The 27,708-nt window shown below is 43.3% G+C and overlaps 1 protein-coding gene across 1 annotated transcript in view; it reads left to right on the top strand.

Moving 5' to 3' along the window:
- The first annotated feature begins 1,537 nt into the window (after positions 1 to 1,537).
- TMEM132C (transmembrane protein 132C) overlaps positions 1,538 to 27,708 on the top strand; it is a 191,477-nt gene continuing 165,306 nt past the window's right edge. The window contains exon 1 of the mRNA XM_048322621.1: positions 1,538 to 1,664. Within this exon, the coding sequence (XP_048178578.1) occupies positions 1,619 to 1,664 (46 nt within the window). The 5' untranslated portion in view covers positions 1,538 to 1,618. The remainder of the gene's footprint in view (positions 1,665 to 27,708) is intronic.

Genomic DNA, 27,708 nt, shown 5'->3' on the forward strand with positions numbered 1-27,708 from the left:
TGACAAAGTTCTCTGCAGTTCCTCCCTGGAAATCTCTGTGCTAAGGTACTCTTTCCTGACTTGGCTTATCGAGCTAGGGATAGTGTCTTGCATGAACAATGGGCTTTTTAGAATCTGCCAAAATATGCTTTACTCATTTTGTTTAGGGTAATAGCTAATAATAAACTTTGACACCTTTTCCAGGAACTGACTACAGATAGAACCTCACTGATTTTGGTTGATTAGCCAGCTACAGAGGACTGCCTGTATTTGCCTGAAGGACCAGAGCCTGATTTCTCAGGATAAAACCAGCAGATTGTGGAATAAGACACCATTTTAAGGTGTTGCTTTGTCATAGTGTGTGTGGAGGGGTTGTTTCCCTGCTTAGGTGATTTCTGCCCTCAATACTTCTTAAGACTGAAATATTTCAAATACTCACTACTTCTTCCTAACCTGCCCCTTGCTTGCCATGTGCCACAGCTGTAATAAATATTATTAGAAGTGCGTTTGCTGTTGGGCCACAAATATTTACATTCTTTTTGCCACAAGAAGGAGGAAGAGATTCCAGCTATCCAGGATACTCAGGGGAAAGCGTGAAAATTAAAGGAATAGGGATGAAACGGCTGCCTGTGAATTATGTTTAGAAGATGGAACTGAAAACGTATACAAAGGGCAGAACAAGAGGGTGAGGAGGCGGTGGCAGGGCCCAGGTGGGGGAAACACGAGTGGGCCCAGGTGAGGGAAGCACGGGTGGACCGAGGTGGGGGAAGCACGGGTGGGCCGAGGTGGGGGAAGCACGGGTGGGCCGAGGTGGCTGGCGGTGGGTTTCCCTCTGCCTGGAGGGGAACGTGCACAGGGCAGTCTCGTGTTTTGACAGGGCTCTTTTCTTTCGGTTTTCTGTTTTTACCGTGCGCTGCTTCCCAGCAGGACCGGAGGCAGCGGGAGCGCCGGAGCGGCGCGGTGAGGCCGGGGAGGAACCGCTGCTCTCCCGGGACGGGCCGTCCATCGCCCCGCACCCCGCTCCCGCACCAGGGCTCTCCTCGCTGCCGTGTCCGCCGCCTGGAGCCCCTCACAGCCCTCCGCAGCCCTTCGCCCTGAGCCGCTGTCTCACCGCATCAGCTGCCCGCGGCGAGCGCTCCGGCGCGGGTCCCGCTGCAGCGCTCTCTCAGCCGTGAGTCCCCGTCCCCTCACGCCCCTGAGGGTGGGGCTCGGCGGTGCCCCCTCCCTTCATCCCTCCCTCCCTCCTCCCAGGGAAAACTGTCTGAGCGCGCTGCGGCCGCGGCCGCTCATAAAGGCGGGGAAAGCGGCCGAGGGCGCTCGGGGCCAGCGCAGCCGGACAGCGGCCGTGGGGACGCGCCAGCCCCGCTGCTTCACGCACCTTCCTTCCCTTTGCTCGCCCGCTTCAAAAGTTTTGCCCGGGGAGCGGCAGCGGTGCCGGCCGGGGTACCCGCCATGGGCGCTGCCCGTGCCCGCCGGGCTTAGCGCGGAGCGGCGCTGAGGGCGCGGAGCGGGGCTGCGCACGGAGCGATGGCGCGGGCGGCGGGCGCGGAGAGCTAACGGCGGAGGAGCCCCGGGGCCGGGCGGGACGTGGCTCGGCAGCCCCTGGCAGCCCCTCGGCAGCCCCTGGCAGCCCCTCGGCATGGCGCGGGCGGCCGGGCTGCTGCTCGGAGCGCTGCTCTGCGGAGGTAAGGGGCGCGGGGGCGGCCGGGGCGCGCACAGCAGGCACCAGTTGATCGCGGACGGGCGGCTCCAACCCCTTCCCGAGCCGAGAGCCCTCCTGTCCGCCGTGTGAACTAAACTGCCCCTTCCTCCTCTTTCCCCCTGCCTTTTCCTTTAAATCCTGCCTCTGTCTTTCTCTGCTGCTCTCTCTCTGCCTTGTTTATGTGAATGGTGGGAAACCTTGCGAGCTTGCGTTTGTCTGAGATGAGAAACGGGCAAAGTTTACTTTCTCTCGTCCTCAACGATGATGATTTTACAAATCGTAATTATTGCCTCGTGTTAAAGGAGCCCCTCTGGAGAGGGGGTGTCCTAGTGCCAGCTTGGGGCGGAATTTGGGCAGCGGTGAAAGCTCCAAGAGCAGCACGGTGACAGTGTTTAGGAATGGTGTCCTTTAAATTATACTGGAATTGTGCGGTGTTAGCTCCGGAGCCTGGATGGAAGCGCTGTCACCTGGGTTGGGCAAGATGCTTGTTATCTTGATTAAAGGGACAGCTGAGGAACAAGTTTGGCTTAGCAGAGAGGTCATTTGAATGATCTGCTGGTTTTTCTCATCGCTGAACCTCTGTGATGAGAGAGTTCCTTTGACAAAGGCAAATCTTCTCTGAAGTGATTCAGGGATGCAGACAGTGCATGATCCCAAGGGGGATTTGTGTGCAGAATAGTAGGTGACTGCCATGTCTCAACACTTCTTGTTTTCTTGCTCAGACGAAACATGATGGTTGTGGATGCTTTATTAAAACATGCCCCCCTCCCCCTCGGGGTGGGCGGTGGGAGGCTGTGGAAACTTGCTAAGCTATCTGCAATGGCTGCAGTTGTTGCCATTCCTAGGAATAAAAAAAAAAAAAAAATTGCCTTTTATCCTGTTGGTATTAGTGGTGCTCTTTGACTGTTTTAAGAAGATTACTCCTAAAAGACTCTTCATTGTTTAGTTCGGTCCAGTCCTGCCAACCTCTCTCCCAGGGCAGTCGATTGTGGAGGCTGCCGTGAGAGATACGGAAGTATCTCAAGGGTGAAGCAAGAGCGGAATCAGTAGCAATTCATAAAGGGACTTTTCCCACCCCAGTCGGCAGGGAAAACAAAGTACTTGGCAGAAAATTGCATGGCCTCTTAATGCCGGTCATTTCACCGTGCATTAAAATTAATGGACGTAAAGTCCCAGTGCCTTGACACGCTCTGGAAGTGCCGATGTGAAGAGTCTAAAACGCGGGTTTCTCTTCTGATTGCTGTAGCCTGGAGGTGAGAATTATATCAACCTCGTGCTCACCTTCAGAGACTGCACGGGGTTAAGGTTTGTAAAGAGTGTCTGGCGTTTTCTGGGGCTGCTTTTACAGTCACAAACGCATCCTCTCCAATGAGCTTTTGCATTAGGCTTAATATGCTGAGTTAGGCACCAATATATGGGCACTTTCTCTCTGAAAGTATTTATAGAACAGAAACAGGAGGCTAGGGCTCTCCTCAGAGGTGGGAGAAAGTGCTACAGTGAGAGTTTATAAACACGCCAGCTCCTTAAGCCATTTCTCCCTGCTGGAACCTGGCTCAGCGTTGACTCAGCCATGCAGGAGAGAAGTCGGGAGTGGTGCCCCAGGCAGGCACTGCCAGCAGCTGCTGCTGAGGGCTCCGGGGCTGTGCTCTGCCAGAATAAAGGACAAAATATTACTTCCCTTCAGGGAAGAAAAGCAGAGGTTCTGAGCGGGGAATTGGCCTCTCAGCATTGTTGGGCACTGTATGGTTTAGAAAAGAGCCACTTAATTAAACTTATTTAATAAGGTGTTTGTATAGTTTCCTAGTGGAGCCTTAATGAGCATTTCATTTGCGCTCCCCTCGTGTATTTGCACTCTCTTTGTTGGCGTGTGAGGATAGTGATTGTTCTTGAGAGCTAAAGTCCAACTAAATGAAAGTCACTTTATAGCTCACAAGCAAACGTGTGTAAATGTGCTGAGAAACTTACTGTTATAGACAAGTTGTCGTTTGCTATTTAAAGAGCTATATTTACTTCTCTAAACTCATTAGCATCTCCTATCAGGCTTGAATTTCTAAGAAACTTCTCCTGAAATGTTGCCTTAGGCCTCAGTGTGCCATTATGCTAGGGTTATTATCTGGCCAATAATGTTAATTCATTCAATCTCAAGAAAGAAGCTTGGCATTTTATTTAAGCCATGCCTCTAGTCAGGCCAGGATGTATAAAAGTCAGTGTGCAAAAGTGCTCTTGCATTTAGGTGCAAGCACATGTTTTACATACCCATTACTGGATAGCTGTTCCTTAGGTGGAGAGGATGTGTGTGAAATTGTATTTACATAAGTAAATCCCAAGTGTATATATATTCCTTTCAGGAAATGACCTCTTCTCAGCAAAGTGCTAATGCATGTGCTTAAGCCCCTTTACAGCCTATAGGAGGTATTCATGAGCTTGAAGTAAGATTATTTATTTATTTTAGTAGCTTTTCTGAGGCAGAGCGTAAATGTGAACACAAATGTAAGATTGGCTTCATTTTGCAATGTACAGATAAGTGGGAATCTTCAGTTTCTTACTAGCAGTGAACTAGAACAAGGCTCATAGAAACTGCCAAGTACAGTGAGCCCTAAAAAAGCATTTAAGGATGCACAGCTAGAGAACTGATTTGTTTACACAAGCATCTGTAAGTGCAAGAAAGTGTTGAACAGGAGAAGATGTTAATGGTACATGGAGTTACCAAGATTTTAGGTGCAGAAGAAGTGTTTGAAGACAAATGCAACCACAGCTGTGCATCCATAGGTTGGTACAGCACTGCCAGGCTCTGCTCTTCTTCATCCCACAATCCTGCAGTACGTCCTTGCTTTAGTTACGCTGCAGTGGACACTGATTGAGGCTCTTTATTTTGAATGTTGTTTCATTGTGATTTTAAATTAATCAAGCAGTGAGGGGGTTTTATGTCTTATTTTGAAAGTTCAGTAGCATGGCATACCCTACTGTTATGGAAAACTTCCTAAATTTCCTTTTTCTCAATTTCATCACGTTAGTGCTAGCCAAGAACACAGCAGGAACTTGCATTATGTTAAATTATAGCTGCATGGAGTTTTTATAAGTGGCTAATCTCTCATCTGGATATAACCCTTTCAAAATGGAGATAGTGCTATTAATATTCCACTTTACTTTGTTTTCATATTTGGTAGTAGATCAAAGTTTATTAGACACTGTACTTACCTAGTAAAACACCCAGCAGTTGTACTGCAAATGGCTGTTTGAACCTGCTTTTAAGTGCATGAGTGTGTGATATAAAATATCATCCCTGTAATCACTTTTCTAATGCATAAATGTGTGTCTGGCTCTTGAAATGCAGAACTAAATATCTGTGTGAAATCAAGTACTAAACAGCACAATGTTAGGTTTCCTTAAATGGCCAAATATTAGTAAGTATTGAAAAATTCTGTTCATTGGGATGAAGGGATGGGGTTTTACTGTGAATTGGGATTTAGTTCTGTGTTTTTAAACTCTGATGACAAAGCAGAACTTCAGCACTACTGAAAAGGTGGCTTGTAAGTAATAGCCAGAAACTCTGTGAATAATGGCAAATTTGCCAAAAGTGTTGGAATACAAACTTTCCTGGTTAGAGTTTTCAAGGTAATGCCCCCCTGCAGTAAATCTTTGAGCTTTTGTTCCTAAGTGTGGTAAAGGTTGTATCTATTTAAGACAGTTAAGTGACGAATAAGTAAACTAAAACCTGAAATCTTCAGGGTACGATCATGCCATTAAAGAGGTGTCAGAGATTTCTTGTGTTGAATCCCACTTTTCTCCAGGGCTTTGGTAAACTCTTTAATTTACTCATAAGCTGCATGCAAGTTTGTGCTGCCACACTGAGATTTTGGCAGTGGTTCATATCTGGCAGGCTCCACTAGATGTGTCCCAGCCATTCCCAGCGAGACAAAAAGCATATTATGATAAAAGATGTAAAATGGCACCAAGTCGAGAGAACGGGTGTGTAAGGACAGTAATGGAAAACCATCTAATAGGGATGTAAAAAGGTAAACGGAGGATGTTAGGGAAGGCAAATACATGTGGTGGGTGACTTCCAATCATACCTGTCCATCAGTTTGAAGGAGACATTTACTGTTCAGTAGGGAGAGCTGATTCCGAAGAGGAAGTGGATTTATGTAAGGAAGGCTGTCAGCAGGAGTTGTACCTGGTAATCCTGCTGTCAGGATTACCACTGCCTTGCTGTTTTTGTCAATCATTTCCTTCTTTGTCTCTTATCCCCTGTGATTACCACTTTGGTGAAACACTTGACCCTGCTTTGGCCACCTTGTCCAGTGGGACTTTATTTGTTTAATATCCGGTGATACAAATGCAGGCAATATTTTGGGATGCTATAAGGTGTTAGCTTAAGGTATTTGGCTGAAATTTGACTTGTCTCTCCTCCATAGTCATTAGCAATAACTTTCTGGTCAGAAAAGTTGTTTTTGTCTAGTTCAAGCTCTTGTCCTGACTTGCTCTTAGAGGCCTGAGTCCTTTATATTTTATTCAGCCTTCCTTACAGACTCAGTACCCTGGCAAAACAGTTTCACAGTGTTCAGCTCTTCAAGCAGTTGTACTGTTTTGTGTTCTGTGGACTGGCTCAGGCTCTAGTGACAGATGTGACCCCTTTGAAACAGGGACGGACAAATGGTGCATTGAAAGTTCATAGCTTCTGCAGTCTCCTCACTTAGAGGTATCTGGTAAAAGCCTGCGGATGCATCTTGCTTTGGAAATAATTTCAGTCCAGCAGTGCCTGTGTTTTAGTTAGCAAATGGAAATACTCTCTCTTTATCTATTTGTTCACATTTTTTTGGGTCAATACACAGCCTCAGGTCACCATTTTTCTTTTCAACTGTATCCAGTGAAATGACCCAGTGAGTGTACTCTTCTATTTTCCTTGCTAGTCTAAAGCATATTAATCTGTTGAGCTTGAATTCCATAAACAAAGTGTCATCCCCATCACTAAAATTACTGGCAGCTTTGCAGCACTGGTCAATTAAGTGAACTTTTCGTTAGGGAAGTACGTTGTGACTAAGTGGTTCTTTGCCACTACACTTAAGAAATGTGCTAATGTCTTACTATTGCAGCACTGACAATCTTGGGTCAGTAACTCTGTGCTTGGAGACAGCCTTTTCTGGCACTTTTTTTGCTTGAATAGCAGAGATCATGCTAATTGTAGTGCCACCGTCATTATCCAGAGCCTTCTCTTACAACTGGGCAGTTTTAGCAGCTTGACAGATGCAAGCAGCCAGACAAGTCCCCTCAAGTGGATGCTTCTATTATACACTGCTGCAAGAACTGAACCTGATTTTGCCATCCACTGGTGTTACAAGTGTCATGGGTAAGGTCAAACGTCTTTGTTTTTGTTAAATCATTTCTTCTCACATCCTATTTTTAATATTCTCCACTTGTTAGAAAGTTTCTATAGTTTTGTAGAAGTGCAGTGGGAAATTTTAAATATTTTTATTGTAATTACATTAATGGCTGTTGCCAAAATTTCTGTGTGGTGCTTTTAGTTGTGTATTTCTCTCTAAGGCCACCCACCTGCTGTAAGTGACTTGCCCTTTCCAATACCATGAAGCCAACACTGAGCCCCAAAACAGTGGTAGGAATTTGACATTTATATGAAAACTTTGAAGGTAACTAAGAAGGTAAAGTTTGGGAAAGTTGCTTATTTATATTAAAAAAACCCAACTCAAAACAAAACCAACTTTGAAATAAGTTTTTGCTTTTGGATGGAAAAAAAGACTGAATTGTTTCCTGAGCACATTTAAAAACCAGATTTTCTGTGCCCAGAGAGGAAATCTTAAGTAAATAAAAGGAAAGCTGATGCCCCCTGATGCTGATGCAGCAGAGGGCTTGGACCACTGGATTCTGCTCATTAACTGCAGCAAGCAGTCCCAGGGTGCAGATGGTGAAATATCCCCACCACTGTGTCTAATGTTGTATTACTTAGGTAACTGCTGCATTTTTTTGCTTGGTACCATTTTTCAACTGGACAATTCTTCATTTGAAAATAATTTTTGAAACGGATATAGTTTACAAAACAATTTCCTTTTTAAATTGGGCTTGCATCCTAGATTTACTTAGATGACGCTCTGTTTTTGGTGGACATTTGACTTCAAGTAGATGTATTCAGATTAAAACTGATAACAGCATAGATATTCTATTAATGTTTTTCTGTAATATTGTACTGGTAGTACAAAAGTGAACTGTTTAACTGCTGTGAAAAGATTTGTCATTCCAAACGACTTTTGGAAAGCACTGTAACTTTATGTAACCATTTAATTTTTCCTTCTGATTAAGAGTGAAAGTTAACTTTTAAAATGTTCTTTTCTGTCCTTGTGAAATTCCATTTTCCAACCAGTTGTATTGCCTGAGGCTGCTGTTCCTTACCAGCTTGAGCCAATGTAAATTGATGCTGCCAGGTTTCTGCCCTCTCCCAAACTGAGCCACCCTCTTTTTGTGCCAACCCTGGCGTGCCTCTAATTCCTCTGGAAACTGCTTCAGGGAGATAAAGCACATAAAATACACTTTTTGTTGTTTGGTTTGGTTTTTTTTGTTTGGTTTTTTTTTAAAAGGGTGAGTTTGTATCACCTTGGGATCAACTTACCGCTTGAATAAGCAAGCAAGAAGGCAGGGCCTGGTGGGGGGAGGGACAGCAGGGCTGAGCTGGGTCCTGCAGCCCAGCAATTGCAGTGGTATGGCTTTAATTTGTCCCTGGGACACTCCAGTAAAAAAAGGGTTTGTTCTGGGAGGTGCTTACATCATATATCCACTGCAGGATATTAAACACTGAGAGGTTAGAGAACATGAGAGGCACTCAGTAAATGATGCAGCTTTTATTTCTCTATTGGGTGGGTTTTTTCCCTCATTTTGCTGATTCTGTATCGTGTTGAACAAATAAAAGTGAGTATTAATGTACATAAATATACTGCCATTTCCTAATGCAGGTAGAATGTGCTTTTTGATGCTTACGATAAAATTATTTTACTGAGCTCCAACCAAACACACACCGTCACCACCCCCACAAACAAAAAAAAAAAGCCCCAAACTCTGAGTTTCTTGTGCTATTGTTACAAACAGGATTGGTAGAACTACTTCTTACTAGAGTTGTCATTAGGAGAGTTTGGTTTTAGTTTCTTATAAATTCCCCAACCATTAACTGTTTCAGCTAAAGTATTTCGTGCCAAGCATCTGCCTCAGATTGAATAAATTTTTTTTCTTTTCCAGAACTTCAGCCAAGAATTCAGTGGTTTACAAGAACAGAGCTTGTGGAGGGGGGCAGGGGGTAGAAACTCTGGATTTTCCTTTGTTTAAAAATAGTTGCTGACCTCTCGTTTGAGAAGCACTGATACCCTGATGAAACATGCCAGGAGGAGACTTGTGGGGTTGCTGAGAAAACAGTCCATGGGTGATTTGATGGGATGTCAAGTTAGCAACATTTGAAAGGATAATTTTGCTTATGACAGGTAAGGAGTTGATGTGTCCTTAGAGCTGAGACCTGTGAAAATTGCTGTGCACTGGGCATGTGCCATGCCAGGGTGAGCTCTGCCCTCCTGGCAGTTCCAGATGTTCTCTGCAGGAGTCTGACCTGGGCAAAGCTGTGGGCAGGGGCCATCCTTGTGCTGTCCATGCTCTGTCCCTCCAGGATGCTCTCCTGGAGCAGTGATGGAGGAGAAGCAGAGCTGGACAGGTGGGCACAGACCTTCTGCGGTGTCCCCTGCTCCAGTGCCCGCTGTAACCAGGTGGAACCTCCCTCTTGCCATCAGTGGACATGGAGTCAGGCCCTACAGCTTTCTGATTTCATTACCAATTTAATTCCTGCTGTCTGCAGCTGAATTACCCTGTCAGTCTCTGTACCATGCCATCAGACTTGTTTGGAGACTGAATCCTGACCAGTGGCTTGCATTTGCTGTGCTGCTGGAGCGCGTTGGTTCCATGCTCTCATTTCCAGCCGTCGTTGGGTTGGTGCTGTGGGTGTGCTGGTGGACACAGTAATTATGCTTTATCCATCTTTATTCTTTTACATCTGATTCATTTTTGCACGACTTGAAGGGGTGTTTTTTTACTTTCTAATTTCATATCTCTGCGGAAAGAGCCAGAACGTTTGATCTTTGCACTGCAGAATCAAATGACCTCTGCTGGCACGAAATAAAGAGTAGCAAATAGAATAAATAACTACCGTGGGGAAGGTAATACAGTATTGACTTCTCAATACCTGGTAATTTTCACTGATCAGAACACTGGGGAAGAGGGCAATTGAATTTGGCTGCCCCTTAACGAGGGTGGATACCTGCTTGGGAATATTATCATCTTAAAAACTCGTGAGGGTTTCAATTTTGCTGCAGATTTATGTAAAATCTTGTAGACAATCAATTTGTATTACAGTTTTGTCATATTTCCTCGTATACATTCTGTTGTTATTCCTTGCATTCCCACATTTTTAATGATGAGTTTAATCTAGGCTTTCTTTATCTCCTTTGCTCTTCTGGTGGGATGTGAAATTTGATGGTGTTTCGTGGCTCCGGGTGGGCAGTACTGAGCTGTTTAGATGGAGAAGATGCTTCTCTTTGTGTATAGCTGTAATTAGGGCTTTAGACTCCACTCATACAGTGTATGGGTGGGTATAGCTAGAAAAGGCCCCATGTTTTCTGGCCAGTGTCTGTGCTGTGAGGTGCTTGTTGGGTGAGTTTGTGTGTGATGGGCTTTGGCACCAATAGCCACGGGGAGCTGCACGTGCCTAACCTGGGTGTAAAGCCTCTGCCTCCTGGAAAAGCTGACGTGACACTGCATGAGCTTGTGGTGGTTCCTGACTGGGTCTCTCGTGTCTCTCCTGCTGTGCCTTCATCACATATCTTCAAATATTTGTCTTTTAGATGGCATTATTTTTACTATTAAAAATAATAAGTTTTATTATTTTTTTATTTATTAATTATTTTTTTATTTATTAATTATTATTTATTTTTTATTTAATATTTTTTATTATTTTTATTATATTTGTTTTATTTGGCAGAGTGACTAATTGCTATATTTTCCATCTTTTATAGGTGCTCAGAAGGAGTCTTTTTTGACAGATGTTACTGAGCTCATACTGTATTAAATGCCTTTGTGCTTCTCTTTTTCATAATTATACCCTTGATAATTTCAGAAAGGAATCTATTAAAGGAATTCAGAAATAGGGAACTCTCTCCCCATATATATGTGTTGAACATGCTCCCTTGTCATTCCATCACAGTGAGAAAAGGAAAGAGCAAGGAATTCTAAGTGGTGTTCCCTATTTTCTGTACTTCTCTCCCCAGCTGTATGTGCAGATGTGAATGCTGAGGTAACCTGTCAGATTTCATTTGTTCATCTGTAAAATAGGACTGACTATAGCACTTAATTACCTTTTTGTTACCATAATGTGGGTAGGAAAAATATTTTCTACTTCGGGGTAAATTGCAAGTTCTTTTTACATTATTACCTGCAGCAGATCAGGGACTGCTGTGAATTATTGCTGTTTCATTTTTGCTGAGGGATAACCCTGCTCTGATAAAAGATCAGGATCACATGATAGTGCTCAACAATTCACTGCAGGTGCCCATTAGTTACATTTTCATATTGATTCCATAAGCTGATGTGTTGTGCTTTGGAAGGTCAGCAGGCTGGTAAAAGGAATTTTTCCAATTGTACGTGACATAATGGAATTAGAATATTTTCATTTTTCCTTTGGAGTGTCATGAGCAGTCTGGAGATAAAAGGATGGTGCTGACTGGTCTTGAAAGACAGATGTGGAAACACCTATGGTGCAAGGTCCATCTGGAAGGTCTTTATTGCATTATACCCTTATTCAAAGAACCAGAGATTCGTGTGTAGCCTTGGCTCTTTCACGGATTAAAGTTGGATATTGCTGTATTTCAGGCTCAAAGCTTCCCAGATCCTCAAAGCTTCAGGCTTCCATTGAACTTTAGTCTTGGTTTTGAAAATTCATTTAGAATTAAATTAGCTGTAGTGATGAAACTGTAGCACTTTTAATAGGAATCATCAGATGACATTTAAACATGATCCTGTAGTGCAGTAGTGTCAGAACTGGTTTGAGGTAAAGAAATCGTGCCTTTAGGCAATATTGCTCAGGAAAGTCACAGAATGCAAATGGTTTCTTTGAACAGTACTTACACTGATTTGTTTTTGTTTTGAGAACCGGAAGAGGATCCACCTTTGTCAGTTGCTGGGATGTGTGAATTGGAGTTGAATCTACAAGTTCTGAGTACCTCTAAAATCTGGATCCTGATCTAGACCCTGAAATGCATCTCTCAGCTTTCTAGGGTAAATCAACAGTGCTTCAAACCCATTTAGACTTCGGGAGTGTTCTGACCTTTTTTGTGGTTCTTGCACTGCCTCCCTTTGTTTCTGCTTTAATAAGGGTGTGTCAGATTGAAGCTGTGGGTCACCAGGGCTTATTAGTTTCTCTTGACTTTTCCTCGTTCATTATTTTAGGACTGTGTACTCTTCTAAAATCAAAGATTAGATTTTAGTGCTAGAACCTGTACCTGAAGAACTGCCAAGACACTGGCATAAGCTATTGGCTGACAGAGTTTATTTATCTAACGAGTCATGGCTGCTTGCTAAAGTGTCTTCAGCCCCCCTTGTTTTCCATGCAGTTTCCCTTCCAATGAAGAGGAGTGGATTTGATGTGTCAGACATTGATGGTGTTATTCACAGACAGAGAATAGTTTATGATGAATTTTTTTTCCCCTCCCAGCATTTATATATTCCTTTGTTGGAAGAGGGGAGCTAGTTCAGGATGCCAGGTATAATTTGGCACTGCTAGAGCTGAAGTGATTTCGGAAATTTCTCTTGATAATTACTCTCTTTATAAGTGATAGGTGCAGTTCAAAGAGAACTATTTCAGTATCCTTCATGGGAGGATGTTTGAAACAATTCATTTGAGTCCATTTGTTCAGCTTATTAAAGTACATTTAATCCAAATTATTTGGCTGTTACAAGTAGAGGCATTTTAAATGTATTTATCCTTGATTACCTATTTAGTTTTCACCTCTAAAGAAATAAAAATTTCCTTACTCTGCCCTGTGTCATGCAGTAGCCTTGACAGTTCTGGACACAGAGAGAAGCTCAGTTTTGGTGGAATTTTGGTCTGGAGTTTTATCAGCACAGCAGTTACCCATTTCATCTATGACTTTTTCAAATAATAGTTCATGTGCTGGTTCCTGCCTTCATGTACTGCTGAGAACTCATGAATGTCAGTGTTCTTTCCAGCTGATACAGAGGAGTGATACGCAGGGAGGGTGGAAAGAAAGCACAGTGTTTTCATTGTGGACTATAGGGTTTGGGTGTTTTGGTTTTTACTGGTAATTAGGGCTTAATACTCAATTTTGGATGTCAATATAACGGCTCCAGTTATTGTCACTGGTGATCAGGTTAATGGCCTTTGTTCAGGAGGGTCATTTGTCTTATCAAATGCAGATACCTGCTTCAGAGGGAGGGGGTTCACTCTCTGGGCTGCAGCTGAAAGTGTTTTGTGTATCTTGGACAGTGGTGGGAACAATTTCCCTTTACACAGGTGTTGATAATGAGAGCATTGTAATCACAGGTGAGCTTAATTCAACCCAGTTACCTTTCAGGGAGCACGTGGGCCTGTAGCTCCTGCTAAGTGGTCAGCACTTTTTGGGAATTCATCCCATTTGCTCAGACTTCTACTTAAAGTTAAGATCCCAAATGACTCTCTGCTCCAGTGATCACAGAAGAGAAAGGAATGTGTCCAGAGGATAATTCACGCTGATGTAATGTTTTGACTCCAAAAGGATCTTTCTTCTTCCATCAGCAAAGTGTTGGGCAAGTAAGTTAGTATTTCTGGGCATCAAAAGTGGGTGAAAAGCTGCCCTTTCTGTTACATGTGCTCTGTTTTGTGCATTTGGTTAGCCAACATTCTGCCTTCTTGGAAAGACAGTTGGGAGTTGCCATCCTCTGGTTTTGTTAAATTTCCATTTGTTATTGAAGAAATACATTTGGATTTATATTGACATTTTCTGTACTAAAATTTCACAAGTGTAAATAGCACTTTACGTAAGTACAGGGTGAATATACACCCTCCCACACCCCACTCCCCTTTATAATTTTTAATTTGTCTCACCACATTTCAGGTTTTAGCTCCTCTTAACTGAAAATGAAATTAAACAGTGTGAGCTTTTTGGAAACTATTTTGAAGAACAGAAAATGTAAACCACATGGCACATTCACAATGTGAAGGTTTAGTGGAGAAATCTTTTCATTGGGAAAACAAACTCTACTGGGTTTACTAAGTGACATTTCAAAGCAGTTGGAGATGAAAGGACTGTGGTCTAATTCATTGCATATGTGATATTTCCTAGTGGATAGGTGTTACGTTGAAAAAGAAGTCAGGGAAGTGGAGTAAAACTGAGGGGGCTTTGGTCTGAACTGGTAGTTTAAAAATGAGTCTAATGACATTTTTCTATCTAAAAAGTGACAGATCTCCATGATCAGAAAGTCACAGCTAGAGTAACTGTTCAACACTTAGCACTGTAATACTTTTAAAATGGGACTTTGTCAAGCTTGTAGCAGTTTTAACTGAGGTTTTTCATGCTGCATGTTTTCTGACTGATTTTGGAAAAGTCTCTGTGAAGTGGTTCAGTTGTTTCTGAGAACAAAGGCAGCTAGAGAATCCTGAGTTCTAGCCAGCTAGAATCATTTCCAAGAGCAGCACTAGTTGGGTTAAATCCTGTGATTTTTATTTTTGGAGGCAAAGATAGATGGTGTTTTCCTTAATCTCTCTTTCTGAAGTGATGATGATGTATGAATGCTAGCATTCATTTTTACTAAGTAAGATTCATGACTGCAGATAACTCCTGCAAACATGTCCCTGCATTACAAAAAGGCACATAAAAAGGGGGATGAAAATATTTTGAAGCTTTTGGTCTAATTCCACGAAAAATCCATTCAAAGTTGCCAGACTTTTCGAGTCTGAAAATTGGGTTTAGTCTACTCTTAATGCAGAATTGCGATGGTGGCAGCAGCATTATTCTGAGAGTCTTGTCTTTGGGGAGCAGGCTGCCTCTGGGATAGCAGAGCTGCACCTGATTGTCCTGGGTTTGTTCCTCTTTCTGAGCCATGGTGGGCCCAGTTTGCAGGGAGAGAGCAGCAGAGCCTCTCGGTGCCTCCTCCTCTGCGCTGTCTCCTCCAGCCAAGGAGGAGGAAGCGCCCTGGGGCACGCCAAGGGTTAAGGAACAGGTGGTTCTCCACGGGCCTGCTGTCTCATTTCGCACACAGGATGGATAGCTTCCTGGGAAAAAATCCCAGCTTTTGGACTGAAGGAGGGTATTGTATTGGCTGTGGGCTCTGGCTCCGTTTGTTGCAGAGGCTGGAAGGTGTGTGGATGGAACGGGCTCGGCGTGGGTTTAACTGGGGGATCTGACAGAAACTCTGGCATTTTTGTGAATGATGTAGCTGATGCTATTTTTCATGCTCAGTGTTGGTGGCAGCATCCTAGAACACGTTTTTAGCAGCCCTTCAAAGACCACAACCTTGTTCTTAGGCACCAAATGCAAGCCACAGAAGGGAGATAGGCAGAGGATATCTGGTTCTAGGCATCTTGTATTTCCTCTCAGAAATTGCCCTTGGTGCTCAGGACTCCATTTTCTAAGTCCTTCTTTTATCTTCCCTTGCTGTAGCCAAATGTGCTGGATAAGTTTGCAGGTTAACTTGAGTCTCACGGAAGGAGCAAAGATTGTAGAAGGATAAACAGAAGTTTAGTAACGCTCTGGGGAATTACATTCTGTTCATGTTCCTGCTACACAGCACTATGCTGGGGGGAAAAAAGGGCACATTTCTATTATGCTTTGATATTTTTTATAGCTGTCCCTAATGTAAGCAGGAGATTTGATCAGAACTTGCACTGATACGGAATCCTTCAGAAAATCAGGCCACAGGTTTTCTAAATTAGGCATCTGTATTAGCAGATGCTTCTGAGAGTGTAGCTGCTAATTTTGCTGTGCTGCAGTTCAGCCTTTTAAAATCATGGAAAATTCTGTTCAAGCAAAGGGCTGTGTAAGTAAATGTATTAATATTTCTGAAGTGTGCTCTACAGTATCATGATAAGCTGCCTAAAAAGTTTATCAGAATGTTCATAATTCAGTACAACATCTGAATATTGTGTCTTGAATGACTGCATGGAGTTAAACACAATGATAAAGAAATGGTGAGCAGCTGTCTGTTCTGTCAGCCTCACTCAGAAGTACTCTGGAAGAAATAAATTGTCATTAAAGGCTGTATCTTAATGCATATGTATGTGGGGATGAATTAAGTTTAAGTCTGGATTTCCTTATTACTTTTTTAGTGCTTTCCTTGGCAAACTTAACATTCTTTTTTTGTGAAGGAACCTTTTGGCTCATTGTAGGCTATTCCTGCTGCTTTTAATATCCTTTGAGATTGATTCATGAAGTGCCAACATCTTGAGCTGTGGAAAAAGGGTAAGAATCCTAAAGAAAGACCCTGGATACACGAGAATAAATTTGAACTCAGACTCTTTCTGTGCCACTTTGATCTGAAAGAGACATCTTGTGATTCAAAGGAGCTTTGCTGTTAACTAAGACCATGAATTCAGTTCCATTTTGATTAAAAACTGATAGCATTAGCAAAATATATAAAGACAACATCTGGTTCAGGTTTATTGGAATGGGATTTTTAGAAAACTGAAAGAGCTATGTCTGGTAATTTCTGAATGTGTCTGCATACGTGATAACTGCTTAGAGGAGAAAAATCTCTGTGGCAAGATGAGCTCAAGAACATTTTTATATTGGTGATGTTCAGGTGATTAGTGTGCCTGGTGTAGGATATTTTGATGTGTGTTTCCCTTTCACTGGCTGACAGTTCAGCACAGGAGAGTGAAGTTGTGAGGGGACAAAAGGAAATGGCAGTGGAGGGTTCAGTGGAAGGGTGTTGGGATACCTGGCAGACCTGCAGGAGGTGGTGGTGGACCCAAATGCAAACAGCTTGGAACTGTGCACGCCGTGAAAATTTACCAACAATACAGATCATGGGAAGGAAAACCTGGGGCTTCTTGACTTCTTCAGGTCTCTGAACAGGGGGCACGAAAAAAAGAATCTCAAAGCAACGTTTTCCTATAAATCAATCAAGTGGTCATCTTTGGCTTGCTGTGTGGGCTCTGAGCAGTGGCAGAGGATCTGCAATTCCCTTGTGGCACACTGCATGCAGAAGAAATATATTTTTCCCCACCAGATTTCAGATGCTGTAGAATCCACTAAAAACTCTTCGCAGCTGTCGGGGAATGAGGATTCAGCACACTGCAGAAAAGGCTGGGCATGGTGAAGGTCAAGAATGGTTCTGACCTGTGTATTTGATAAAAGTATTCCAAGAACCTCTCCCAGTTTTTAATGTGATGCAGTTTTTAGGTTTGAATTTAATTTTTTTCTAGGCTTCAACAACAAAAGTCAGACTTCCTTTAAGATCTTTATAAATATTCCTGCTAATTAAGCTATTGACAGGGAGGCTGAGAAAATCTACTTACAGAATGTAGTGGTTAACACTTTGAGAGTTACTTTGTCTGTTGTATGAAGTTCCTTACGGAATGGAACTTTATTTGAATGTCAGAGTGGTAATTTCCTTCAGCAAGTAGCAGAAATAGGCTCAAGACACTCCATTAATGAATTTATTTTTAAAAAAGGGAAATACTAAATGTTAAGAGAGAAAGAAAAACAGGAGTGTCCTCTTTCAAAGTCTTATGGAAGTCTATTCAATGGCTCTGGAGTTCCTTGATGCTTCCTAGAGTGCCCATCAGTGCCTTACCTGATGATATTTTCATCTGTTTACTGACACATCACCACTGAACTATAGTGCAGGAGATTCTTTAGCTGATAAATCAAGCTTTTATCCTCCTATCCTTCTTGCAAGAGGGCTTACTTGAAAGAAAAATAAATATTTTGTAGGTTCTTTTATTTTACTGTGTGAACAGAGATCAGTTATTTGTAGTTCTGAGGGCTTTCTTCTGGGACCTGTTTTTGTTTCCTCAGGAAATGTACCTTATTCTCTCTTTTTCCTCCCTTAAATGTCATATATTAAAAAAACCTAAGGAAATAGTGGTGTTCAAATAATTGTAACTGAGAACAGAAATCTTTGATTTAGACAGCACAGCAGAGCAGTCTGCCTTTCAGAAGCCTTCCTTTAATAAGCAGAAGTGACCTGGAGGGTTTCTCCTGAGCTGAAGTGGTGTGATAGCACAGAGATTGATTGGATGCACTGCAGTGTGGGATAAAACCCAGACGGAAATGGAGGTTTTTAATGCAGCCAGCGAGCCCAGAAGCTCTGCTCCGTTCAGGTCTGGGAGCTGATGTGCCCAGGGAACAGCTCTGTCCATCACCAAACAGCACCAGGCAGCTCCCATTGCTGCTGCTGCTCGCAGAGGCTGCCCAGGCCAGGCTGCAGCAGGGACCTGGCTGAGCCCCTGTGCTCCTCACCAGCCCCTGGGCTCTCTCTCCAAGCTCTGCACACACAGCCAGGCAGCTCTCCCTTGGCTCTGAAGGTAAAGCACCAATTCCACACCACGGGTAGCAGGTGCAGATTTGGGTTCTGGCCAGATGGTCCTTGACAAGGCAGAGTTGGTTTTATGCTTTGTTTTTTGCATGTGGCCATTATGTTGGCCAAGCTCCCATCATAAATTATTTTTATGTGCCTAATTCATCCCCAATGAAACAGACCAATCCATTAAGGATTCTGCACTATTATGTGTTCTTGTGGTGTATGACATCAGTAGAATGCCACAAGTTAATTACATTCTTAATTACAGCTTTGTATTGAATTAGGGACGTATTATACATAGAATAATTGAAAACCTGCTGAGATCACGTCTGGTAACATCTAATTGTATCCCATGATTTTTTTCCCCCTAAACTTTAAATAAAAACTGGCATTTCATTTAGCATGGTTTTAATTAATTGACATGAGAAATGTAATTAGAGCTGAGGCAACAGACCAACTATCTTAAAAAAATCACTCAGAAATGATATTTTGGGGGACAGTTAACAGTTTCCAGAGAAGGCTCTGTTCTCCTGCATTTCTGGAAAAACCTTGAGCAGGCACAATTGAAGAGAAGACTTGCTGCTATTAGAAGAGAAAAAGAAGAATTTGAATGTTCAGAGACATTCTGAGTGCTCTTTCAACTTGAGGAAACTCGATCTGCTCTCAGCTTCAGGCACAAGAAACCTAAGAATAGCTCAGGAAGAGAAGGGAGATCTAATGCTTTTCCCAAGTGTTGGGAAGGACAGGGCATGGCTGCGTTGTACCAGCAGCAGCAGAGGTTCCTGGTGGCCTGAGGGGCAGCGAATTTCTTTCCCAGCCTTTATTGACTCCAGTGGAATTCCCTTCTCCCTGCCAGAGAAGAAGAGTTTCACCTCAGCATTGGTAAGAGCTGCTTGTGAGTTGGGCTGGTTTCCCTTTCTGCCTTTGTGTGCCAGCTCCCACTGCCCCTATGGCAGAGTGTTTGGAAGCTGCTTTGCCGCCCACCATCCAAAGAGCACTAGTGCAGGTAACAGGGAAAAACTTCATTTCCTCTTTTCTTTCTTTCTGCACTTTCCTTTAGCAGATTCCTGCCCTGAATTTCAAAGCTGTGGGCAGCCGAGTTAGGCAGGACCCAGCAGTGAGAACGGTGGTCAGGTAGTTGGCCAAAACACTGGGCATCTTTTGTCCTTTTGTTTGGTAAAAATCTTGTCTGGGATCTTAAACAAAACTCACTGGACTTTAAGGAAGTCAGCTGAGAAGGAAGTGCAGCTGAACAGTGTGTTCAGTGACAGAATTTCAGAGCCTGACTTCTAATCAGAAGCTTTGGGTCTGTCCTTTTTCACTTTCCTTGTGTAGGAGCCTTGGAAGTTGTTTGGGTTTGTGTTTTGTTCAACAAATTATGATTTTTTTTCTATTGACATTTTTCCATAGAGACAAAGCCTCTCATTTAAATCCACCTACAACAAAGCTTTAATTCCAGGGTGAAGAATAATGTCCTTTGGCTGCTTGCAGAAAGCTTTATTCGTTTCAGGACATACAGTTATTTCCTGTGTATAACCTGACTCAGAAGTTTTTCTGTTTGATATCTCTAAAATGAATGTGCACTATTTGGACCTGCCCATACATAAATGTGCATATGCTTTGTTTATAAATGGAGAGCATATGCAGGGGTGGCAGTGCCGTGTGAGAGCAGGTCCGAGAGATCTCGCTGTGCTTGGACACCAGCAGAAAAACCCTGGGTGCATCAACTGAAAGCTGGCTGGCAGCCACAGCACACAGAATGGAGGGAATGTTTGCCTAAAAGACTAGATTGTGTCAGGCGTGACTAAGCAGGAATTTTAGCTAAAATGCGTTAGCAAATTGAATGCTCGGAGCAAAATAAGAACGTTCATGCTCTTATCTTTGTTCACTTGAGACTGGGTCTGATTTTTAATATAAAAATCAATGGAGGGAGGGAAAGGAAGTTCTGCAGAGTGTTCCTTGATTTTTAGGAATGCTGATGTAGGTGACTGCTGACTATTTTGCCATGGCTGTGTTTACATTCCTTGTGGAATATGCATGCCCTTTACTAGCCTGTGGCTCGTGGGGCACTGGGCTGTCAGTCAGGCAGTAAAATACTTTAATTACCCCCATGCATCAGACAGAGCCAGAGAGAAAGGGTGGGAAGGGATGAAAGGAGTTCACTTCAGGCTTACTTTCTGACTGTCAGAAGAATGATAAACCATAAGTCCTGGCTATTATTATCCTTCCTTTCTCCATGAAGGGCATTCCTGATGGAAAGAGGTGTCAGGGTGGGTGTACTCTGTAGGTCCTGCTCTGAGTGTCCGAGGCTATGGGAATGGTCACTGCAGTGATGGCTTTGTGGAGTTTTATCCAGCAGCTCAGATAACTGAGAGCTGAGAAGGGGGAGAGATTTCCTCCCCCTGCTGCAGGACCATTATGTGTTTATAACAGATGATGGTGCTGTTTTTCTTAACTTTTTTCTCCCTTCAAACTTTAAATTTCCTTTTTTTTTTTTTCCCTTGACATCAAAACCACTTCCTCCCAGGTAGAGATCTTCAGCAGTTAAACTGTGCTCACCTGGAATAAATGGGAACCCCTGTTGCTATAAGGTTTCTGAGAAGCTGTCTCAATTAATTAATAAACAGGTAGGAAACTTCACTGAAATACATAACCCTGCCTGCTCAATCTTTTTTTTCCTGGCCTGCTGTGTTCTTCGTTCATTACTTTTCTAATGATTATGTATTCAACTCGATGAGCAAATCGCCATATTCATATTTGTCATCTACCTGGGCTTAGTATGTAAAACACTGCTGCCCTGGCAAGGTTCAGGGAACTTCTGGAATGGAAGAATAGAGCAGCTGGAGGCTCACAAAGTAGTTAAAAGGTAATTCTTCTACAACTTTGTTCTACCACTATATCCCCATGTTCTTGGGAATATAGGGAAAAGGGGATTTAATAATGGAGCAGATATGATGTGGTTAAAAAACCAGGGCTATTGGAGTGCACTCAGCCCAGCCAGGAGTGGGCAGTGGCCATCGTGTCACTGCATGGACCTGGGACTGAGCTGGAGAATTCTCTGTGCTAGGAATAGCATTGGAGCAGTGGTGCAGGAGTCATCTGTGGGAAATGGTGTTAGAAACCGTATGCAAAGCTGATGTGTTGGGCTCCCATTTCCAGAAAGTACTCATCTTGTTTCCTGAAGTCAGGGAATACACCAGTATGGTGGTTTTACACAAACTGTGTGTCAGGCACAGAAAAATTCCTCGCTGAGGTTGCGTCTCCATCCCAGCTGTTTGTTCTGAATTGATGCTGGGACAAGCTCTTGGGGGCAAAAAGAGGGATCTAATAGCCTGAATTGGTGAATTCAGTAAACTTAATTTTCCTTGCTGTGATTTCTGGCAGATCCCTGTCTCCTGAAGGCTGGAGAAGTGAGCACATGAAACGAGCTGACAGTAATGGGCAGCCGTCTGTCTTCTCAGCTCCCTCCAGTCTTGCCTAAGCCTCCCATTTTTCAGTGATAATGCTAAATGAAGTACGAGCTTGGACAGCAGCCAGGTGTCAGCACATGGCAGAAGGTTTTAATTCTGCTTTTAGAAACTAGATAAGTGGTGTGCTAATATAAGCTAATAAAAGCACAACCTCTCTTCTCAGTTGGACAGCTTGAGAGTGAAGATGATCATGACACTGCCATGTTGCAGAGTTTTGTGTTGGAGCTTGTTAAAGCTCTAATTATTACAGCTGTCTCTGTAACGGGCTGTCTCACTATTATAACATCTATTTGATTATATGCAATGACAGAGCAACCAGATACATTAATTCCCTGGGAAGCTTTTTGTGTCTTGATTATGTGCTTTTTTCACAGTTGTGTTCAGACTCAGACACTGCTCAGGATTCATCACTGCTGTTGTCCTTTTCCATCCCCCTCCCAATTCCAGCGCCGAGAGCTGTGTTTCTGAGCAATCACCAGGTTATTGCATTTAGCTGCTTCCTCTCTGAGAGTCCCCAGTTTCTTTAGATGTGCTGGAGCTTGTGCCCAGGACAAGCTGATCATGATGTAGTCTGTGCATTCTGATGATTGCTGGAGACATCTGGTTTCACTGAAGAAATTCAAACCGGAATGCCTCTGAATGCACAAATGGACTGAAATTAGTGTTTTCAACATTAACTGCTTTTTAGCCTCTTTCTCTCATTCTCCACAGATTTTAACCCCTTCCACCCCTCAGCAAGTCTGTGCTTGAGTCTGTGTATAATCCTCTGTAGCATAGGAGAAAGGCTGCTTTAATTTTATGGCTTTGAAGTATTTTCTTTTTTTAAGATGTGGGTTTACTGTAAATTGTTTTGCAGAGATCAGTGAAAAGAAAGTGACCACCTCTCCCTTTGTGAGACGGGCTCTATTTGTGGCAGGTGAGGATTTCTCTCCTACAAAATGCCAATTCCAGAGGAGCTGGTCATTTGACACACTTTTGGCATTGAGGAATTTCGAGATGTGAACCTGGATTTGCAGGGAGAGTGCTGTTTTGAATGCACCAAAAAACTGGCTCTGACTTCTGCAGGGCTGGATGGGTGCATTTAAAACATGCAGCTCCTCTGCCGGGGTTCGCTGATCCGACCCAGGACGAAGCTGTGCCAGCACACTCGGAAGTGGTCTCGATGGCTCCTTTGCCAGGCTGCTGTTTGCCAGCTGAATTTAGCATTCTCCTTCTCCTGATCAATGAATAGATTTTTTTCCTCAGATCCTCTTTTATTTTTCGGTTTCCTCTGCAGCTTTTTTTCCCTGTGGAAGATGAAATCTGTCACAGGGGCTTAGATTTATTAACTGCTGCCTCAGTCGCTTTGTGTGATGTCAGGGCGGGAGAGGAACTGATTGTATCCTTAGAACTGGCTTAACAGAAAGGCTTTGGATAATTCCGTAGGTTTTTAAGATGTTGTGTTGGCTTAAGCGATTAGTGTGAAAGCTTCAAAGACTAAATATTTAAGGCTTTATTCTGCCCTTCCTTGTACCCATGCATATCTCTGGATTTTCACATTTGAATGAAAAAGTAATTCTGCATCTCCCTTGCCTTTTTCACCTCTCCCCCACTCAGATGGCACAGAGTTGGTATTCTCTCTTCCAGCAGTTGGTGAGCAGCTATGGAATCCTGCCAGGTACATGGGAGTGGGGGAAGGCAGTGTGCACGTGGGAGGAGTGCATCCTAGTGGTGTGCAGGACATCATTCCCTGTCTTTAGAAATGACTGCTGAACGCCGTTCTCCTCCTGATCCCATTTGCCATCTGTGACAGTGCTGTAACTAGGAGCTGTTCATTCAATCAAGGTGAGAAGCTCACTCAGCCTGGGATTCACTTTTTACACTCCCATCGGTATTGTGTGTTAGTGAAGGCAGAATTCGGGGAGGGAGGACTGACTTGATCCACTCTGTTCCCTTGGAGTATTTCATTAGGGCATTTCACAGTGTAGCTAAGCTGTGGATTTTCTTTGCTAGGTGGGTTCTGGTTATTCCGCTGCTCTTCAGCTCCCCTCTCAGCCTGAAGGAGTGTGCAGTGATGCAGTCCTAAGGGAAGTGTGTATTCCTTGGTTTGCAGCACCATTACTGTGTGGTGGGGTACCCCAGCGTGCTGGCAGGGCTGGACTGGTGGGCACGGCTGGCAAATCCTGCCAGCCCAAACAGGGTATCAGTCATTGCCAGTGAGGGTTGCTGAGTTGATCAGTACATGTATTTTCCTTACCGGCCCTTTCTCTGGGTGCCCGGGGCGCTGAGGCAGTTGTGTGAATTGCCTCAGGCTAATTGCATTAGCAGTAGCCAAACAGGGCAGCTTTTGCCTTTTCCCCCCCGGCAGCCTTTCCCGATGGGTGTTTTCCTGCTGTGGCCTTGTATCCCGCTAGGTTTGGACGTGTGAGCTAGAGACTGACTCTCCAGCTCTCTCCAAATTGCAGAGTCCAGCAAAGCCCTTACAGGAGCACTCCTGGAATTGTTTAGAAGGACTCTTTGTTGGGCATACTCGGTGTGGAGGTGCTTTCACCCGGAATGGGCTGCTCAGACCCATTCCGCTGTGGAGCTGATGTGTGCTGTGTTCTCTGGGAGGAGTATCTCAAATGTCACTTTGCAAGAAAAGTAATCTAATAACTGTAGCCCTGAGACAGGTTATGAACTGAGCCTCTCATTAGCCATGTGCTTCGTGGTGACCTCTGCCAGCCACAGCAAGCAAACAAGGGCACTGGTGTACAGTGGATAAAGGAGGATGTTGATTGTTCAAGATGTAGAGGGAGTTCTACCCCTGGAAAAAAGCCTCGAGGACTTTTTTATTATAGCCTTGAAAGGCACAGCATTTGCTGTGGTGATTCACTACTTCTGCCAATTTGTAGTTGAAAGGTGAGCTCTCTTCATTCAAACAGATTGATGGTTCTGAAGAAAGCAAATTTAAGTTGGTTTTTAATCCTTTTTTACTTAAGTAAGAGCATTGCTTTTCTCCCAGCTGTGCAGAAAGTGAATCTGATTGCTTTCAGTTGTTCCTTTGTGGAATTCACTTACGTTCCCTCACAGTAACTGAGGAAGTGACTGACTTCTTCATTATGCTTTCGATAGTACAGATTGGCATAGAAGGTCCCTCTTGATCTTTTATGAAATGGACTTGTTATTCAGGAGGAGGGAAGAGGGAAAATCTTTAAAGACTTCTCCCTCTCCCCTGCCCAAGTTCTCTTTTTTATCATTCTTGTGCAGTGAAATATTTGCTGCTGCTTTGTAAAGTCACTTGGAATTTGTCACCAAGATGGCAAGTGGTAAAGCTTGAGAAGCTGATGAGGAGTCTGTAGAGCTTTGGGGCTGATAGTGGAAGGCTGTGAGCTCTAAGGGGGGTCTGACCTCAGGAATCCTGGATCCCAGGGCCAGAATGACACTTGGGCCCGTGGGTGAGGAGCTAGATTGAGCGGATGCTTTGGAGTAAGATTTTTTGTAATCTGGCTGTTCCCCACCGGGTGCTTGAAAATAAAGTAAAACCTAAGCTGAAAATTGAGCATTCTGTCAGTGTGGCATTGGAGTGGGTAATTTGGCTATAGAAAGCATTATCCTTTTCTTTTTATAAGAGGATGAAGCTTCATTTTACCTCGCAATAATCAAGATGCAGCATGTCAGAGAAACAGTGCATTCATATAGCTGTTTGCTTTGGCACTTCTTTATGCTTAAAATACTCAAACTGTGTTCCTTACTATTCCCTCCCTGCAAAGGAAAAAAAAGTGTGTGTGTGTGTAAATATATTTGTGAAAGTATTTTGCTGAACTGCCTCACACTTGGTGTGCACACGTTTGTGTGCTGGGAGGTGGCGGGGAGGTTCCCTCAGGTTTGTGTGCTCACTGATGCCCTGGTCTATAACCAGTGGGGATGAGGAATGGGAAGGTTGCTTTCAGCTCGCTGACAGATTGCCAGGGGAAGGAAGGAGGGCTCTGAAGCCGTTCATTGCTGTCCTCTGGGGAGAGGCAGCCATCCATCCAGCTGAGGCAGCGCCTTGCCAGTGGCCAGCCAGCCACTTAGAAAATGTGCTAGCTGCTTCTGGGGATTCATTGGGCTAATCACATTAGTTTAGCAAGTTTAGAGAAGAGAGCTGAGCGAGTGGCTGCTGAAGCAGCCCATGGAGAAGAGAAACAAGTGTAATAACCGGTATTTTTCATGAGCATGTCATTTCACATTATAAACACCTGGCAGCGTATTTCTTCGTCCCCAGTGCATGTTCATACCTCTCTGTGGCTCGCTCTGGAAGATTTTAGACAGTGCTGTGTTGGTTTTGAGTCCACTTCTTCCCAGTTCTTCCCATATTGCTTTCTTCCATATCATTTTCTATACTTCAACCATCCCTCATCAATTGTCCCCTTCTCAGCTCCTTTAAAGGCTCATGGGCCGAAAGACAAGTGTTGCTTTCACGTGTGAATCATGGAAACACCTGGATTTGTATCCCTTAACACTTTTTATCCTGCTTTTGTCAGTGAGCAGTCAGGCCAGCTCACTTTACAGGCAGGAGGAGCTGGGTGGGAATTTGCAAGTTCAGAAATGAGCTTATGAGCTCACTGGAAAAGGAATTGCAAACTGGGTTCTTAGCAGCATCAAAAACCTGACTGATTTCTTTTCAGAAGGAAATGGAGAACGAAAGATTGAGACACTGCCTCACTTATCTGTATCTTCTCTAAAATCTGGATATAATTAAAATGCCACAAAAGTTTAGCTGGAGCAAAGAAATATGGAATCTCTGTTACTATTGCAGAAGCCCTTTGACTTATACCAATTGAGATTGTGATGTTGTAGAAAGATTGTTAATAAGGAAGATGCTTTAAAGCTGGGTATTTTACATGTATTTCTAAGTGGAAGAAGCCTTTTTTCAGTGCTGGTATTTAAATATTGTAATTTGCTATAGATAGTGGTTAAGAAAATGGAAACATTTGACAGAGTTATGTTCTCCAGTTCTGGTGACTTGAACCTATTTTCAGTAAAAACTCTTCAAATGCATGCTAACTTGCAAAATGAGATTGCAGCATGCTTCATTATACTGAAAAGCATATTTTACCAGAAGGGTTTCAGTAGAAATCAATATAGAATATTATACTCGTTAGAAGTATTTTAACAGTATTCTATTAATACTTGAAACTTCCCTTTCGCCCCCCCAAGATCTTTGGATTGCTTTACTTTCATTTACTTATTTTATGACATCTTCTTTACTTTCATTCTATAGGAAGCTAATTGCACGAGCTCAGCTATTTTGTTTTTTGAGGAATTAGCCATTAAATAGCAATGACTTAAAATCTTCTTTGATTGATTACGTGGAACTGTCTGAATTGCAATAGTAATTCAAGGTAGCAGCCCTTGCTTATGAGGTGTAAAGTAATTTATCCTGCTAATAAAACATCATTGTATGCTTGCTAAGAGAAAATATTAAATTCATTCCTATTACTCCGTAGTTTTATATCTTGATTCTGTTCAGATTTCTGCTGTAATATGAAAAAATATTCAGTTGTTTCTTGTCAGGAAGATAACTTTGAAATCCTTTGCAGTGGAAAAAATCAAGACAAAGAACTGCCAAACAGAAGTTGTATTCTGGGAGTGTAAATAGGTTCTGCACCATAATTAGTGATTTTCTAGGGCTGGACTGGATGCCCTGTGTTTTCCTGGGAAAATACGTTTGATGTGTACCATCCCTAATTTCTGCAGCCCTGAATAACCAGGCTCTAATTCTGCTGTAATGAACCATGTGTTAATGTTACAGCCTTCTGTCCAGCCAGGAGCCAAAACACCATGTCTGACTTTGTAATGAATCTTGCCGTCGTCTTGTTGACTCCGTGGGTAGGCTTTTGTTCCAAATGTGCCCTCAGATATTGCAAGGTCTCATTGAAACCTGCAACGCTTCCTCCGCTTGTGCTTGGCTTTGCTCAGTCTGCCAGCTTTCCTGGAAAGCGTGACTGTTTCAAACCACAGAGGGAATTGTTTGTTTGTTTGTTTCCTTGTTAGTTT

This window comes from Corvus hawaiiensis, chromosome 18 (genome assembly GCF_020740725.1).
Source record: "Corvus hawaiiensis isolate bCorHaw1 chromosome 18, bCorHaw1.pri.cur, whole genome shotgun sequence".
Lineage (NCBI taxonomy): Eukaryota > Metazoa > Chordata > Aves > Passeriformes > Corvidae > Corvus > Corvus hawaiiensis.